The sequence below is a fragment of the Triticum aestivum genome, chromosome 5D (genome assembly GCF_018294505.1).
Source record: "Triticum aestivum cultivar Chinese Spring chromosome 5D, IWGSC CS RefSeq v2.1, whole genome shotgun sequence".
NCBI lineage: Eukaryota > Viridiplantae > Streptophyta > Magnoliopsida > Poales > Poaceae > Triticum > Triticum aestivum.
In genome coordinates this window covers 565,764,032-565,780,105 of record NC_057808.1, presented here as the reverse complement: position 1 = coordinate 565,780,105, position 16,074 = coordinate 565,764,032, and the positions used below count along the sequence as shown (strand labels likewise).

At 47.9% G+C, this 16,074-nt stretch overlaps 1 protein-coding gene and 1 long non-coding RNA gene across 2 annotated transcripts; one reads left to right on the top strand and one right to left on the bottom strand.

Moving 5' to 3' along the window:
* Window positions 1–293: 293 nt before the first annotated feature.
* Window positions 294–2,739, bottom strand: LOC123126283 (uncharacterized). The gene is made up of 4 exons (XR_006461630.1): window positions 2,655–2,739; window positions 2,345–2,563; window positions 1,325–2,052; window positions 294–798 (listed from the first exon to the last, which is right to left on the bottom strand). It is a non-coding gene; the product is annotated as an uncharacterized lncRNA (long non-coding RNA).
* Window positions 2,740–4,663: 1,924 nt separating this feature from the next.
* LOC123126282 (putative disease resistance RPP13-like protein 3) lies at window positions 4,664–7,001 on the top strand. Its single transcript, XM_044546645.1, has one exon. The coding sequence runs from the start codon at window positions 4,664–4,666 to the stop codon at window positions 6,734–6,736; it is 2,073 nt and encodes a 690-aa protein (XP_044402580.1). The 3' UTR covers window positions 6,737–7,001.
* The last annotated feature ends 9,073 nt before the right edge of the window (window positions 7,002–16,074 follow it).

Below are 16,074 nucleotides of genomic sequence, written 5' to 3'. Positions count from 1 at the left end.
TAGCGACATCAAGGCGCAATTGGCGTTGAATACGTTCTCTCTCAAAAAAAAAACATTGAATACGAGCTCCCGAAGCAAAACCCAGAAAACAACCCAACTCGCCCAACCCATGTAGTGGACAAAGTCTAGTAGGCGACGAGGACAATAGACGACCCACAACCGACAAAGGACAAAAAAAAAGCAGGGTGTGGGGATAGTGGAGACGGGACGACAGCATAGATGATGTTACTGTAGATGTGACTTAATTATTTCACATCTACATCTACATGTGCTTTAGACGGATCTATAAGTAAAAGTCCTAGAGCCCATTTGTAAAACAAATGGTGTAGGCGGAAATTTGTTGGCGCGGACGAGCACGCGCGCTCCCGGAATCACTATGCGTTCGTTCGTTTCGGGATGCACGACGCAAGACGTATGCCTGGACGAGGACGTGAGCGCATTTAATGTGTATACGTGATGGATTGAGACGCCGTTCTTCGGGACGTGCCGGCCGACGGCAGCGCGTTGATGACGGCTTTCGACATGTACCAATACGTACCACTGTCCCAGACGGCGTACGAAGTGGTGTTCTGTTTGTGAAAGGGTTTGGTCGGGCCACCAGATCTATTCAGCTCCCCTGGTCGTTGACTCGCGGTAGCTGCTTGAATCCGACCTGTTGTCACCGCCGGTGCAGATTCGATTCTCTGGATCATAGGTGCCGACCTCTTCCACGGCTGTATGACGGGATTGCACTTCAGGTTCGTCGTCGAATCCTTCACCAGCCATTGATGTACTGTCAGCTCTTCCGTGAACTGAAGCCTGCATGCAGGACGAAGCAGCATATAGATCTGCTATGTTTCCATTTTAGATGAGCAAGGAGATGAACACTAGTGAGAACTGTTGGCACAGTCCCGTACGCCGAGTACTTTCCGGCATACTTTGTACAACGCGATTCGGCGACCTGTGCTTTCGGCCGTCGCTCACACGTACGCACAAGCTGTCTTCTTCCTGGAGATACACACGTATGCAATAAACAGGCACACACACAGCTGGATCGATTCTCCGGTACGTAGCTAGCTAGTAACTAGTACATGCATGGACCTACGTACACGCCGCCGACACAACGCACGCACGCGAGAACACTGGACGCTGGATTGATGGCAACAGGAACGTGTCGTTCCTGATTATCTTATTGCTTTGATCTAAGTTCGGTGTAGAGATTACAGGGTATATGTAAGTATATATAGCAGCTAACCTGGCTACTACTAATCCTATACCTACACGGGAGTTGTTCCAAGCCCGAGCCGGACTGGACTCGTGGTTAATTCCAACAAGAACATCTTACCTGAATCACAGATGTCCGCTCCATGGTAGCCGTATCCTCTGGTTCACTGCTCCCAGCGATATGATCTTGAGATCCTAAAAACTGATGCTGCTGGTTCTGCTCATTGCTGGCAAGTTAACAAGTACAACAGACAGCAGTGTAGCTTCAACAGGTTTTATTACACAAATTTCTATTTTTTGGCTGCCAAGCCCTCAACAACAGAATGTGGAAATAAACAAACTATAAGGAAAATTTGTCTCCACAGCTATTTTCTCGACCATATGCAGAACAACTTTTGGAGGAATATAAATAGGTGCGTGCCCTACACGTACCCCGCACCACACAGCTACATGTTATTCTAGAAACAGTTTCTAATAGTGTGTAATCACAAAACACAACGTATCGACGTCTAGCAGCAGCCTTGTACTTTACAGGCAGTGAAATTTGGAGGAATATAAATATACAGCCAACTCAAAATTGTCATATCCTTGAAACAGAAACACACATCCACAATTGTTATACCTTTTGGTCCAGCCAGGTGCTTGAGGATCTTCTTTGCCTGTCGATTGTTCTCGGGTCGGAAGGGACAGGGCCATTCCATTGCAAGTGCTGTTGATGTCTACTTGTATTGTGGGGCGGTGGATCACCCACATTACCAATGCTGGATTCAACGGCTGTTGCATACCAAAGCCTGGCTTGCTTCGCCGTTCACTAACCGTTGACAGATGGTGGCCTCTGGCAACTGAAACCTATGTTACAGAACACAGTAGATATATAAGGCCATCCCGTAGATGCACTGCCTCACACTGGCAATCAAAATGGGGGAATGTATTTCTCAGAAAAGTTTGTATGCATACAGTTTCCACTAGCATAAAAGCAGAGTCCTACACTGGACAAGGTATCACCATTTGAATTAGAATTCACTCCAATCTCACATGAGTTAATGAATAAAATGTAGTATAATTTAGACAGCCAAACTGACGCACAAATTGCATAACTACTATATGTTTCAACTAGAAATAAACCGCTGCATATATATACCTGCTCGACGAGTCAGGTGCTTGTCCATCGTCTTTGTCTGTCGAATGCTTTGGATTCGACAGGGCAACCCTTTTGGAACTGTGGTCAAATTCTTCTTGTACTGCTACCGCCGTCTCGCCGGCACCACTATTGCTAGATTGAGCGACCGCGCACAACAGAGATTGATTTACTTCGTCGCGCAGCAAGTATTAGGCCGCGGCGAGATCCGGCAATGGAAATCTATGTAAAACAACCCAGTTCCCTGATAAGACGACCCTTGAACTACAGTGGCTAAGACTGAGATCAAAAACTAGCGGAACAGAAACAATACCTGTCGATTGGATCTGCTAGAAACTCGAATCCGTCCGCCTCCCGCCTCCGGCATGGCCATAGCTCTGCCCTTGACAGCTCTTGCGTCGCTCGAAGGGATAGGCCTCTTTTTCCTTTATTTTGTCGTCTGAGATAATGGACCCACACAGAAACCCTACACTTATCCGTTTGGAAAGCGCCGTTTTGATGACGGGCCGTTTCTAACGTCCGCTGTAATGTAATCTGACGCGCCTGATGTACCAACAGTACAGCAGTGTCTTGTACCACCACACCATCTTTATTTCACACGGCTCTGTAGCCGCCAGCGCCACCGCACTGCCCGTATACGATGGGTATCTATACGATCGCATTCACTATGGTCTGCAACGTGTGGTCGTTTGATTGGCACACATACCAGGAGCAGGCGAGCCCGTCCGCGCCATCGCCGCTCTCACACGCTACTACTTCCATTCCGGCAATTCATAGGGGCACGTGAGTGCCGGGGCACATGCCTGCCGGCTGCCAAGCCTTGTCCAACCGCTCAATTGCTTCCTAAATCGCGTACGCTAAATCCTCGTTCACTTTTATTCTGGAGTAAATAACATAAAACTACCATATTTGACGCTAGGGTTCTAAAACACTATCACTTTTTCGCAATTCCTGAATACGTACCACTTTTTTGGTTTGCCGCTTCAAAAATTTACCATGTTGCAGTGATGACTGTGTTAGCAAATTTTAATCACAATTTATGAAAGATTTGGGTTCACTTGTTAGGTATGATGTGGCATAAAAGTTAACACCGTTATCTTTGACCGTTGATAGGTTATGATAGGTGGGCTCAAAAATTTCTAAAAGGAATCAGGTCCCAATAAAAAATTTAAAAGCAATCTGGTCCATGTATTTGTTTTTATAGAATGCAATCGGGTATATGCAAAAAAAATAAAAAAAATAATGGGTTCCCTGCAAAATGTAAAAAAACAATTGGTTCCCTGCTTGGCCACCGGTGAGCTCACCCCCGCCTCCACTGCTGTGGCCTGGGGTGTCCGACGCCGATTGCGCACCCTCCAATCACCAGCGAGGGAAGCTAGAGAGTTCTTGGGCTGGCGAGGGAGCACCAGCTCTTCCTTCCTTGGCCACCACAGCACCAAGTCGTCGTCCGTAGGGAGCTCCCATGTGCTGCCATTGACATGGATGTCGCCACCGTCAATGCTCGGGAGGAGGCGAAGCCTGCTCGAGCCTAAAGTGTGACCGCGCTGCTCAGCATCGCCTAGGCTAGCGACGTGCACGCGGCACTACGGCTCGTGTTCCATCTCCGGTGACGCGGCTCGGGAGGAAAAAATGAGGATGGGGAAGAGGCTACGGAGGAGAGAGGAGGCAGAGCCGGCGGCGGAGGGTCTCGACGCCGGCGGCGACTCCGGTGGGCAACGGATGGCCGACATAGCGGGCGTGGGCGGGCGTTGGTGAATCGGGTGGGTGTCTGGATACAGAGAAGAGAAGAGAGAGAAGAAGCTGACATGTGGGTCCCACCCATCTTAACGGTCAACTCAACTGTTTAGATAATGGTGTTGACTTTCTTTGCCACATGGAGCTGACGACCGGGCCCTCCGTGTCATAAACTGGATTAAGATGTAACCGTCCAATAACTAGTGTTTTCAAAAACTGCGAACCAAAAGAGTGGTAGGTTTTAGGAAATTTTGAAAGAGTGGTAATTTTCCAGAACACTAGCCCCAAATCTGGTAATTTTATGCTATTTACTCCCCATTCGGATATGTAAGGACATTTTGTGTTCTGGATCAAACTTTCACCATGAATTTAACTATTAAAATGTGAGTTATATGTAACAGAAATTACAACATTGAAAACTTCTTTTGAATTCAAATCTAATAGTATATTTTGCTACTTTTAAGAAGAAAATATAATTGTTTGTGGGAAAATGTTATAGAAGATGAATATGTCGATGGGGTGTACTACATGCATTCGGACTATGCATTCTGATGTTAATCAATCCGTTGGCATTAATCACTCTACTCAATGAACAGGCTGGATAGTTTTGAGAACGCCGTGGGATTGGAAAAAGATGTTAAGACGCTTGAGGGAATGCTGCTTCGTAAAGATCATCCTCAGCAAATGTTTATCTCCTTACTTGGGGAGAGTGGTGTCGGAAAGAGTACACTGATGGATGTTATCTATCACAATATGGAGGTGATTAGTCAGTTTGAAATTGTAGTTTGGTTCAACATGCCGCCAGATGGCACCACAGAAACTCTCCTCCAATCAATCTACGATAGAGCATATGTAAGTGCACCGCAACATCAACCGGATGAAGGCATTGATATCGCCGATAAGCTCCGACACCACCTGGAGAAAAAGAGGTACCTTGTGATCATCCATGGCATATCCTCCGAAACCATCCTCAACTGCCTGAGGGCGAGCCTACCAGATGACAATAATGGTAGCAGTGTTGTGCTCATGTTGGACACTGAGAGCGAAGAAGTAGCATGGCATGCTAACACACTGAACAAAGATGGCATCAATGGAATCCACATGTTGAATCGTTTGGATGAAAAAAGAAGTGGAGAGTTGTTTTGTTCGAGGGCCTCCAGGAAAGAAATGTCGGATGTAAAGGAAGACATGAGCAAGTATGACAAAATTGTGTACGACATAACTGGAGGCTACCCTCTGGCTATAGTCCTCCTGGCTGGACTCCTCCGATTCAAGGAGAAGCCAGGGCAGTGGGAAGCAGTGCTGCAACTTCTCAGGCCTGGACCAGGAATGGAAGAAGCACAAGGCGTTGAGGGCAATAAGATAATTGGATCTGTACTGCCCAAGGGGAGGCGGCGTATCGAGTGGCGGATGAGCTCTACAACACAATCTAACCTGTCAACAAGAACGACCCTCGAGAGGGTCTTCTGGGCAAGCTTTGAAGACCTCCCCAATGATCTCAAGTCGTGCTTCCTTTACTTCGCTGCTTTCTCTAAGTGTACATCTATGCCAGCCGATGATATCGTGAGGATTTGGATTGCCGAGGGATTCATCAAACCGCAAAAGGGTAAGACTATGGAGGAGCTGGGCTACAACTACCTCAACGAGCTGCTCTTGAGATGCCTTGTTAAGGTTGAAGAAGAGGCGAACGACGCCTACATCAATGAGGAGTTCAGCGTTCACAAAAGGCTCCATGGGTTCCTGCAATCAGAGGCTCGCGAAGCAGGATTCATTGATGTTCATGACACGTATGACATCTTTGTTCCACCGTCGGTGCGACGTCTCTCTTTCATGAGTTTCGAACGCGGACATACGGCATTCACCAACAAGTTCCGTAAGCTGCGTTCCTTCATTAGCTGTGTCGATGAGCAAGACCAGCGTAATGACAGCCAAGGCGTGTACCAGAAGCGTCGGCATGATCTCAAGTTTTTGTGCAGGTCCAAGTTCCTTCGTGTGATCCATGTATCTGGATTAGGGATTAGGGAACTTCCAAATGAGATTGGTGACATGGTTCACTTGCGGTACATATTAATTGGTAGCATGGACCTCGAGAAGCTCCCCTCAAGCATTAAGAGTCTGCTCAACCTGCAGACACTAGATATAAGTGAAACTCGAGTCGAGGAGATTCACCCATCCTTCTGGAAGATAAAGACATTGCGGCATGTGATGGCATCAAAGCTCAGTCTTCCAGCATCCATCGACGAAGAACTGGACGAGCTGCAGACGCTCTGGGGTGTAAAACCTGCCCAACAAGGAGAATGGGATCAACGGGATTGCCCATTGCACAAGACGACCAAACTCCGGTCATTGTTTCTGGATGGATTCGAGCAGTCTAAACATGGGGCCGCACTTGAGAGTGCTCTCGGGAAGATGAGTTTCCTTGCAAACTTGAAGCTGGAAGGTGATGAGATCCCTTCATGTGTCTTCACAGCACAGAACCTTCGATACCTTGAGACAATAGATATCGCCGGCAAAATCAAATGGCCTGAGGCCACATCAGATGTTCGCAGGATCCGGCCTAACCTTGTTATGCTCAAAGTGTACAAGGATAGCAGTGAGGAGGCGGTGCCCCAGCACATCCAGAACCAACTGGAGGGGATATTGACGGTAGCCAATGTATAGAACAGGACTCTGCCTCCTTATATTTTCTACAAGCTTCCCTTGTCGATTCAATCAATTGGTTTGGTGCCATGCATACAAACAAGAAGGAGGACATGACGTAAAGTTGAAGGTACATATGCAGCACAAGGTGAAGGAAACTGCCTGCCCGCCCGGTGTCTCCTCAAAACAATACAAAAAAAGTGTCTTTACTTTGTGAAACAATGTACTGTATTGTGTATATATCGTGTTGTTATGTGTTATTTATTTGAAATCTCTATTTACCCCATGTCCTGATACTGCTGTTGCAATCGTGATCTGTTATGTCAAATAAAACCAAAAAGAATAATGTATTTGCAATTCAGAAACTAGGGTGATGTTGTATACCCGTTTGTTGTACTGTACACACGCTGCTTTTTGTGTGCTTAGTATACTGGTAAACAGGGGTAAAGCAGGAGGGGCGGCTCTCTCCTCTCTGGGTAACAAACACATTGCAGCCTCCCCTTTTCCCACATCTATGGCGATGGGTACACCGTGCAGTCCGTGCTGCCATTCCTCTTCTGCCCGTAGATCTCCCTCCACCCGCCTCATCCAACGGATGAGCTGGTGCGGGGGCGCGGGGAAGCCCGGACTACTGAAGACTTCTATCCAGAAGATGCATGTCCTTGGCCAGTATCACGAATACAAATGAAGTGCCCCAATATATTCAAGAGAAACTAAGAAAGGTAGGATCTAACCGCTCAATTTATCGGATTTCGTACATAGAAGGAGAAAGAGTTGCTAAAAAACCGGAGCCCCAAGGTAAACTCCAGCAAAAAGAAGCAGTGCCACCCATGGTGAGTGTCGGGGATATACCTCGCGGTGTAACCCGGCCGGAGATATGACCCGGCTCAGACTTGGTGTTTCATTGGTGACCCGGCAGATTATAAGCCGGCGGACAGTTAAGCATTGTAAGCCGGCGGACAGTTAAGCAGGGTAAGCCGGCAGACAGTTAAGCCAGACAGTTAAGCCAGCCAGTTAAGCCAGATGGTAAGCCAGATTGTAAGTGTTGGGGATCGTAGCAGAATTTTAAAATTTTTCTACGCTCACCAAGATCCATCTATGGAGTATACTAGCAACAAGGGGAAAGGAGTGCATCTACATACCCTTGTAGATCGCGAGCGGAAGCGTTCCAATGAACGTGGTTGATGGAGTCGTACTCGCCGTGATCCAAATCACCGATGACCGAGTGCCGAACGGACGGCACCTCCGCGTTCAACACACGTACGGTGCAGCAACGTCTCCTCCTTCTTGATCCAGCAAGGGGGAAGGAGAGGTTGATGGAGATCCAGCAGCACGACGGCGTGGTGGTGGAAGTAGCGGGGTCTCGGCAGGGCTTCGCTGAGCTTCTGCGAGAGGGAGAGATGTAGCAGGGAAGGAGGGAGGCGCCCAAGGCTGTTGTGTTGCTGCCCTCCCCCCCTTTATATAGGTCCCCTGGGGGGGGGGGGGCGCCGGCCCTGGGGGAGGGGATCTCCAGGGGGGGGGGGGGCGGCGGCCAAGGGGGAAGGGGGGGTGGCTTCCCCCCCAAGCCAAGTGGGGCGCCCCCCACCCTAGGGTTTCCAACCCTAGGCGCAGGGGGGAGGCCCATGGGGGGCGCCCCAGCCCACTAAGGGCTGGTTCCCTTCCCACTTCAGCCCATGGGGGCCTCCGGGATAGGTGGCCCCACCCGGTGGACCCCCGGGACCCTTCCGGTGGTCCCGGTACAATACCGATAACCCCCGAAACTTTCCCGGTGGCCGAAACTGGACTTCCTATATATAATTCTTCACCTCCGGACCATTCCGGAACTCCTCGTGACGTCCGGGATCTCATCCGGGACTCCGAACAACTTTCGGGTTTCCGCATACTCATATCTCTACAACCCTAGCATCACCGAACCTTAAGTGTGTAGACCCTACGGGTTCGGGAGACATGCAGACATGACCGAGACGCCTCTCCGGTCAATAACCAACAGCGGGATCTGAATACCCATGTTGGCTCCCACATGTTCCATGATGATCTCATCGGATGAACCACGATGTCGAGGATTCAATCAATCCCGTATACAATTCCCTTTGTCAATCGGTATGTTACTTGCCCGAGATTCGATCGTCGGTATCCCAATACCTTGTTCAATCTCGTTACCGGCAAGTCTCTTTACTCGTACCGCAATGCATGATCCCGTGACTAACGCCTTAGTCACATTGAGCTCATTATGATGATGTATTACCGAGTGGGCCCAGAGATACCTCTCCGTCACACGGAGTGACAAATCCCAGTCTCGATCCGTGCCAACCCAACAGACACTTTCGGAGATACCCGTAGTGCACCTTTATAGTCACCCAGTTACGTTGTGACATTTGGCACACCCAAAGTACTCCTACGGTATCCGGGAGTTGCACGATCTCATGGTCTAAGGAAAAGATATTTGACATTGGAAAAGCTCTAGCAAACGAACTACACGATCTTTGAGCTATGCTTAGGTTTGGGTCTTGTCCATCACATCATTCTCCCAATGATGTGATCCCGTTATCAATGACATCCCATGTCCATAGTCAGGAAACCATGACTATCTGTTGATCAACGAGCTAGTCAACTAGAGGCTTACTAGGGACACGTTGTGGTCTATGTATTCACACATGTATTACGATTTCCGGATAACACAAGTATAGCATGAACAATAGACAATTATCATGAACAAAGAAATATAATAATAACCATTTATTATTGCCTCTAGGACATATTTCCAACAGTCTCCCACTTGCACTAGAGTCAATAATCTAGTTACATTGTGATGAATCGAACACCCATTGCGTCGTGGTGTAGATCATGTTTTGCTCTAGGGAGAAGTTTAGTCAATGGATCTGCTACATTCAGGTCCGTATGTACTTTACAAATATCTATGTCTCCATTTTGAACACTTTCACGAATGGAGTTGAAGCGACGCTTGATATGCCTGGTCTTCCTGTGAAACCTGGGCTCCTTCGCAAGAGCAATAGCTCCAGTGTTGTCACAGAAGAGAGTCATCGGGCCCGACGCATTGGGAATCACCCCTAGGTCGGTAATGAACTCCTTTATCCAGACTGCTTCCTGTGCTGCCTCCGAGGCTGCCATGTACTCCGCTTCACATGTAGATCCTGCCACGACGCTTTGCTTGCAACTGCACCAGCTTACTGCTCCTCCATTCAAAATATACACGTATCCAGTTTGTGACTTCGAGTCATCCAGATCTGTGTCGAAGCTAGCGTCGACGTAACCCTTTACGACGAGCTCTTCGTCACCTCCATAAACGAGAAACATATCCTTAGTCCTCTTCAGGTACTTCAGGATATTCTTGACCGCTGTCCAGTGTTCCATGCCGGGATTACTTTGGTACCTTCCTACCAAACTCACGACAAGGTTTACATCAGGTCTGGTACACAACATGGCATACATAATAGACCATATGGTCGAGGCATAGGGGATGACACTCATCTTTTCTCTATCTTCTGCCGTGGTCGGGCATTGAGCCGTGCTCAATTGCACACCTTGCAATACAGGCAAGAACCCCTTCTTGGACTGATCCATATTGAACTTCTTCAATATCTTGTCAAGGTATGTACTCTGTGAAAGACCAATGAGGCGTCTTGATCTGTCTCTATAAATCTTGATGCCTAATATATAAGCAGCTTCTCCAAGGTCCTTCATTGAAAAACACTTATTCAAATAGGCCTTAATACTTTCCAAGAATTCTATATCATTTCCCATCAATAGTATGTCATCCACATATAATATGAGAAATGCTACAGAGCTCCCACTCACTTTCTTCTAAACACAGGCTTCTCCATAAGTCTGTGTAAACCCAAACGCTTTGATCATCTCATCAAAGCGAATGTTCCAACTCCGAGATGCTTGCACCAGCCCATAGATTGAGCGTTGGAGCTTGCATACTTTGTTAGCATTCTTAGGATCGACAAAACCTTCTGGCTGCATCATATACAACTCTTCCTTAAGGAAGCCGTTAAGGAATGCCGTTTTGACGTCCATCTGCCATATCTCATAATCATAGTATGCGGCAATTGCTAACATGATTCGGACGGACTTCAGCTTCGCTACGGGTGAGAAAGTCTCATCGTAGTCAACCCCTTGAACTTGTCGATAACCCTTAGCGACAAGTCGAGCCTTATAGATGGTCACATTACCATCCGCGTCTGTCTTCTTCTTAAAGATCCATTTGTTTTCTATGGCTCGCCGATCATCGGGCAAGTCAGTCAAAGTCCATACTTCGTTTTCATACATGGATCCTATCTTGGATTTCATGGCTTCTAGCCATTTGTCGGAATCCGGGCCCGCCATCGCTTCTTCATAGTTCGAAGGTTCACCGTTGTCTAACAACATGATTTCCAGGACAGGGTTGCCGTACCACTCTGGTGCGGAACATGTCCTTGTGGACCTACGAAGTTCAGCAGTAGCTTGATCCGAAGCTTCATGATCATCATCATTAACTTCCTCCCCAGTCGGTGTAGGCACCACAGGAACATCTTCCCGCGCTGCGCTACTTTCCGGTACGGAAGGGGTGACTATCACCTCATCAAGTTCCACTTTCCTCCCACTTACTTCCTTCGAGAGAAACTCTTTCTCCAGAAAGGACCCGTTCTTGGCAACGAAGATCTTGCCTTCGGATCTGAGGTAGAAGGTATACCCAATAGTTTCCTTAGGGTATCCTATGAAGACGCATTTCTCCGACTTGGGTTCGAGCTTTTCAGGTTGAAGTTTCTTGACATAAGCATCGCATCCCCAAACTTTTAGAAACGACAGCTTAGGTTTCTTCCCAAACCATAATTCATACGGTGTCGTCTCAACGGATTTCGACGGAGCCCTATTTAAAGTGAACGCGGCAGTCTCTAAAGCATAGCCCCAAAATGAGAGCGGTAAATCGGTAAGAGACATCATAGATCGCACCATATCCAATAGAGTGCGATTACGACATTCGGACACACCGTTTCGCTGAGGTGTTCCAGGCGGCGTGAGTTGTGAAACGATTCCACATTTCCTTAAGTGCGCACCAAATTCGTGACTTAAATATTCTCCTCCATGATCTGATCGTAAGAACTTTATTTTCCTGTCACGTTGATTCTCAACCTCACTCTGAAAGTCCTTGAACTTTTCAAAGGTTTCAGACTTGTGTTTCATTAGGTAGACATACCCATATCTACTTGAGTCATCAGTGAGAGTGAGAACATAACGATATCCTCCGCGAGCCTCAACACTCATTGGACCGCACACATCGGTATGTATGATTTCCAATAAGTTGGTTGCTCGCTCCATTGTTCCGGAGAACGGAGTCTTGGTCATCTTACCCATGATGCATGGTTCGCACGTGTCAAATGATTCGTAATCAAGAGACTCCAAAAGTCCATCTGCATGGAGCTTCTTCATGCGCTTGACACCAATGTGACCAAGGCGGCAGTGCCACAAGTATGTGGGACTATCGTTATCAACTTTACATCTTTTGGTATTCACACTATGAATATGTGTAACATCACGTTCGAGATTCATCAAGAATAAACCATTAACCAGCGGGGCATGACCATAAAACATATCTCTCATATAAATAGAACAACCATTATTCTCGGATTTAAATGAGTAGCCATCTCGAATTAAACGAGATCCAGATACAATGTTCATGCTCAAAGCTGGCACTAAATAACAATTATTGAGGTTTAAAACTAATCCCGTAGGTAGATGCAGAGGTAGCGTGCCGACGGCGATCACATCGACCTTGGAACCATTCCCGACGCGCATCGTCACCTCGTCCTTCGCCAGTCTCCGTTTATTCCGTAGTCCCTGTTTTGAGTTATAAATATGAGCAACCGCACCGGTATCAAATACCCAGGAGCTACTACGAGTACTGGTAAGGTACACATCAATTACATGTATATCACATATACCTTTGGTGTTGCCGGCCTTCTTGTCCGCTAAGTATTTGGGGCAATTCCGCTTCCAGTGACCACTTCCCTTGCAATAAAAGCACTCAGTCTCAGGCCTGAGTCCATTCTTTGACTTCTTCCCAGTAACTGGCTTACCGAGCGCGGCAACTCCCTTGCCGTCCTTCTTGGAGTTCTTCTTACCCTTGCCCTTCTTGAACTTAGTGGTTTTATTCACCATCAACACTTGATGTTCTTTTCTGATCTCCACCTCCGCTGATTTTAGCATTGAATATACCTCAGGAATGGTCTTTTCCATCCCCTGCATATTGAAGTTCATCACAAAGCTCTTGTAGCTTGGTGGAAGCGTCTGGAGGATTCTGTCAATGACCGCGTCATCCGGGAGATTAACTCCCAGCTGAGACAAGCGGTTGTGCAACCCAGACATTCTGAGTATGTGCTCACTTACAGAACTATTCTCCTCCATTTTACAGCTGAAGAACTTGTCGGAGACTTCATATCTCTCGACCCGGGCATGAGCTTGGAAAACTATTTTCAGCTCTTCGAACATCTCATATGCTCCATGTTTCTCAAAACGCTTTTGAAGACCCGGTTCTAAGCTGTAAAGCATGCCGCACTGAACGAGGGAGTAATCATCAGCACGCTGCTGCCAAGCGTTCATAACGTCTTGGTTCTCTGGGATTGGTGCTTCACCTAGCGGTGCTTCTAAGACATAATCTTTCTTGGCTGCTATGAGGATGATCCTCAGGTTCCGGACCCAGTCCGTATAGTTACTGCCATCATCTTTCAGCTTGGTTTTCTCTAGGAACGCGTTGAAATTGAGGACAACGTGGGCCATTTGATCTACAAGACATAGTGTAAAGATTTTAGACTAAGTTCATGATAATTAAGTTCATCTAATCAAATTACTCAATGAACTCCCACTCAGACAGACATCCCTCTAGTCATCTAAGTGAAACATGATCCGAGTTAACTAGGCCGTGTCCGATCATCACGTGAGACGGACTAGTCAAGATCGGTGAACATCTCCATGTTGATCGTATCTTCTATACGACTCATGCTCGACCTTTCGGTCCTCCGTGTTCTGAGGCCATGTCTGTACATGCTCGTCAAGTCAACCTAAGTGTATTGCGTGTGTTCCGAGGCCATGTCTGTACATGCTAGGCTCGTCAACACCCGTTGTATGCGAACGTTAGAATCTATCACACCCGATCATCACGTGGTGCTTCGAAACAACGATCCTTCGCAACGGTGCACAGTTAGGGTGAACACTTTCTTGAAATTATTATAAGGGATCATCTTACTTACTACCGTCGTTCTAAGCAAATAAGATGCAAAACATGATAAACATCACATGCAATCAAATAGTGACATGATATGGCCAATATCATTTGCTCCTTTGATCTCCATCTTCGGGGCACCATGATCATCTTCGTCACCGGCATGACACCATGATCTCCATCATCATGATCTCCATCATTGTGTCTTCATGAAGTTGTCACGCCAACGATTACTTCTACTTCTATGGCTAACGCGTTTAGCAACAAAGTAAAGTAATTTACATGGCGTTATTCAATGACACGCAGGTCATGCAAAATAATAAAGACAACTCCTATGGCTCCTGCCGGTTGTCATACTCATCGACATGCAAGTCGTGATTCCTATTACAAGAATATGATCAATCTCATACATCACATATATCATTCATCACATCTTCTGGCCATATCACATCACATAGCACATGCTGCAAAAACAAGTTAGACGTCCTCTAATTGTCGTTGCAAGTTTTTACGTGGCTTGTATAGGTTTCTAGCAAGAACGTTTCTTACCTACGTAAAACCACAACGTGATTTGCCAATTTCTATTTACCTTCATAAGGACCCTTTTCATCGAATCCGTTCCGACTAAAGTAGGAGAGACAGACACCCGCTAGCCACCTTATGCAACTAGTGCATGTCAGTCGGTGGAACCAGTCTAACGTAAGCGTACGTGTAAGGTCGGTCCGGGCCGCTTCATCCCACAATACCGCCGAAACAAGATAAGACTAGTAGCAGCAAGAAGAATTGGCAACATCTACGCCCACAACTGCTTTGTGTTCTACTCGTGCATAGTAACTAAGCATAGCCTGGCTCATGATGCCACTGTTGGGGATCGTAGCAGAATTTTAAAATTTTCCTACGCTCACCAAGATCCATCTATGGAGTATACTAGCAACGAGGGGAAAGGAGTGCATCTACATACCTTTGTAGATCGCGAGCGGAAGCGTTCCAATGAACGTGGTTGATGGAGTCGTACTCGCCGTGATCCAAATCACCGATGACCAAGTGCCGAACGGACGACACCTCCGCGTTCAACACACGTACGGTGCAGCGACGTCTCCTCCTTCTTGATCCAGCAAGGGGGAAGGAGAGGTTGATGGAGATCCAGCAGCACGACTGCGTGGTGGTGGAAGTAGCGGGGTCTCGGCAGGGCTTCGCCCGAGCATCTGCGAGAGGGAGAGGTGTAGCAGGGGAGGAGGGAGGCGCCCAAGGTTGTTGTGTTGCTGCCCTCCCTCCCCCCCTTTATATAGGCCCCCTGGGGGGGGGGGCGCCGGCCCTGGGAGATGGGATCTCCAAGGGGGGGGGGGGCGGCGGCCAAGGGGGAAGGGGGGGTGGCTTCCCCCCCAAGCCAAGTGGGGCGCCCCCCCACCCTAGGGTTTCCAACCCTAGGCGCAGGGGGGAGGCCCATGGGGGGTGCCCCAGCCCACTAAGGGCTGGTTCCCTTCCCACTTCAGCCCATGGGGCCCTCCGGGATAGGTGGCCCCACCCGGTGGACCCCCGGGACCCTTCCGGTGGTCCCGGTACAATACCGATAACCCCCGAAACTTTCCCGGTGGCTGAAACTGGACTTCCTATATATAATTCTTCACCTCCGGACCATTCCGGAACTCCTTGTGATGTCCGGGATCTCATCCGGGACTCCGAACAACTTTCGGGTTTCCGCATACTCATATCTCTACAACCCTAGCGTCACCGAACCTTAAGTGTGTAGACCCTACGGGTTCGGGAGACATGCAGACATGGCCGAGACGCCTCTCCGGTCAATAATCAACAGCGGGATCTGGATACCCATGTTGGCTCCCACATGTTCCACGATGATCTCATCGGATGAACCACGACGTCGAGGATTCAATCAATCCCGTATACAATTCCCTTTGTCAATCGGTATGTTACTTGCCCGAGATTCGATCGTCGGTATCCCAATACCTTGTTCAATCTCGTTACCGGCAAGTCTCTTTACTCGTACCGCAATGCATGATCCTGTGACTAATGCCTTAGTCACATTGAGCTCATTATGATGATGCATTACCGAGTGGGCCCAGAGATACCTCTCCGTCACACAGAGTGACAAATCCCAGTCTCGATCCGTGCCAACCCA

Excerpts from the sequence above, each read along its gene's own strand:
- LOC123126282 (XM_044546645.1), top strand. The coding sequence starts at position 4,664 with ATGAACAGGCTGGATAGTTTTGAGAACGCCGTGGGATTGGAAAAAGAT.